A 1,784-nucleotide genomic window follows, 5' to 3' on the forward strand; every position below is an offset into this window, starting at 1 on the left:
CAACCAACCAGCTGATTTTCTCCATTTACAAATTGAAACCAATACAACATCCATTCATCCACACTCCTAACTCGCCGCCGTCCCCCCCTCCCTCATCCCCACAATAACACATCCCGCCGCCATCAACGCCGCTCCTACCCACCACAGCCCACCGACCTTCTCCCCAAAAACAGCCATCCCCAGCAATGCCGTAAGCAAGAAATTCGCCGTCGTATTCGTGATTGTTACTTTAGTGCTCGATGCTGATGCCGTGAGGGCTCGTGTGAAGAGAGCCCACATTACCCCGTTGGAGAGGACGTTGAGGGCGAAGAAGAGCTGTTATGGACCGTGGTTAGTATTTCTATTTATGGGCACAGAATGGATGGATAGGGTGGTGTTGGAGGGAAAGTGTTGGGACTTGACTTACGGCGCGGGTGACATATTCCGCGATTCCCTCTGAGGCGGGAGGGAGGCTTAGAAGGCGGGATAAGGTTTGGGAGAGGGCGGTCGTGAGGTGAGTTGTTGTCCTGGGTTTGATGGTGGTTAGTTAGTCCAAGGTAAATAAAGACCTGTGTAGGTGTGCAAAGTAGATAGATGTTTATAGACTTGGTGTCAATTGTTGAGAGATTCGCTTTATACATGTTATTTATTCTTATCATTTGTTGCCACTACAATCCCTCCATGGCCCCCTTTATTCCCCTACTCCCATGTTGTTGTGCGTGGGACGAGGGTGGGAAGTTGAAAGCATATGTACAGCTTCTTTACCCATTATTCTTCCTTGGCTTGTATATCCGGACAAAAAGGGAAACAAAAAACAAAAAAAATAAAACATAAAACAAAAAAATAAAGGTAAGGAAAGCAAAGAACTGGAAAAGCAACGAACCCCTTTAAAAAACCAAAGACTAATCCAAGAATCGAAAATCACAACCTACAATTTCGCAAATACCCCATTCATCGCGGCGAACAAGCCGCTCGCAACGGCCAGGACGACCCAGCTATGCGCTGATGAAGATGAGCGTGGAGCTGTATTTTCTTTCCCTTTCCCTTTCCCTTGCCCACGCTCATTGTCTTCTTCCTTTCGTCTTGCGGGCTCTGGCGTTGATACTTCGCCCACAGCTGGTGAGACATCCACGGGACTCGTGGCCTGATTGTTGACCCTTCGACGCACCATGTCAAATAAAGAATGGGTTGGGATTAGGGTTGGGGGATGATGAAAGAAGGGATGTGGTTGTTAGCTGGTGATGTGTAGTATGGATGTATACACGGAAAGCGGGGGAAAGCAGATTCAATGGGAGATATTATTATCGCTATTGGGCCAGCCGGCAATAACTAAATTGTCCGGCTATAGGGGGGAAATGTTGGGTGGTGGAGCTATCTATATAACTAATTCGTTTTCTGGCGTGACGTTGAAAGACGTAAATGAGAGGCGTCTAAAGCGCTTGCCGCGTTTATCCGCAGTGTGGGGAAGAGAGAGAACGGCAAAAGCATCGAAACGCCATTTTGAAACGACGAAAATTCAATTAAAGCTGCCAAAAAGGAGGCGTTTGCTTCAGGGTCGGAAGAAATCCTCCCATTTCTCTATATATAACCCAAGCTTAACAATAACTAAAATGTCCTCTGGAGCAGAGGTAAAGAAAGGGTTCATAATGTGTCTAATTGTTACCAAGCGGTATCATGGTGTTAACGTTCGTCAGGAAGCTGGATGTACATGTATACTAGGAGCAGCTTGCTGAAGCCGGCCTTGGTGCTAATCTCGCACTCATGGGCAAGTCGAGCAGACAACGAGATCGGTAATCATGTAGACG

At 47.2% G+C, this 1,784-nt stretch overlaps 1 protein-coding gene across 1 annotated transcript; it reads right to left on the reverse strand.

Moving 5' to 3' along the window:
* Positions 1-66: 66 nt before the first annotated feature.
* Positions 67-1,150, reverse strand: HCAG_00947 (predicted protein; the record flags this gene model as incomplete). Its single annotated transcript, XM_001543851.1, has 3 exons — positions 67-315; positions 407-506; positions 912-1,150. 3 exons carry the CDS (start codon positions 1,148-1,150, stop codon positions 67-69), a joined length of 588 nt encoding a protein of 195 aa, XP_001543901.1.
* Positions 1,151-1,784: the final 634 nt, after the last annotated feature.

The sequence above is a fragment of the Histoplasma capsulatum genome, genomic scaffold, assembly GCF_000149585.1.
Source record: "Histoplasma capsulatum NAm1 scaffold_1 genomic scaffold, whole genome shotgun sequence".
In the NCBI taxonomy this organism is placed as follows: domain Eukaryota; kingdom Fungi; phylum Ascomycota; class Eurotiomycetes; order Onygenales; family Ajellomycetaceae; genus Histoplasma; species Histoplasma mississippiense.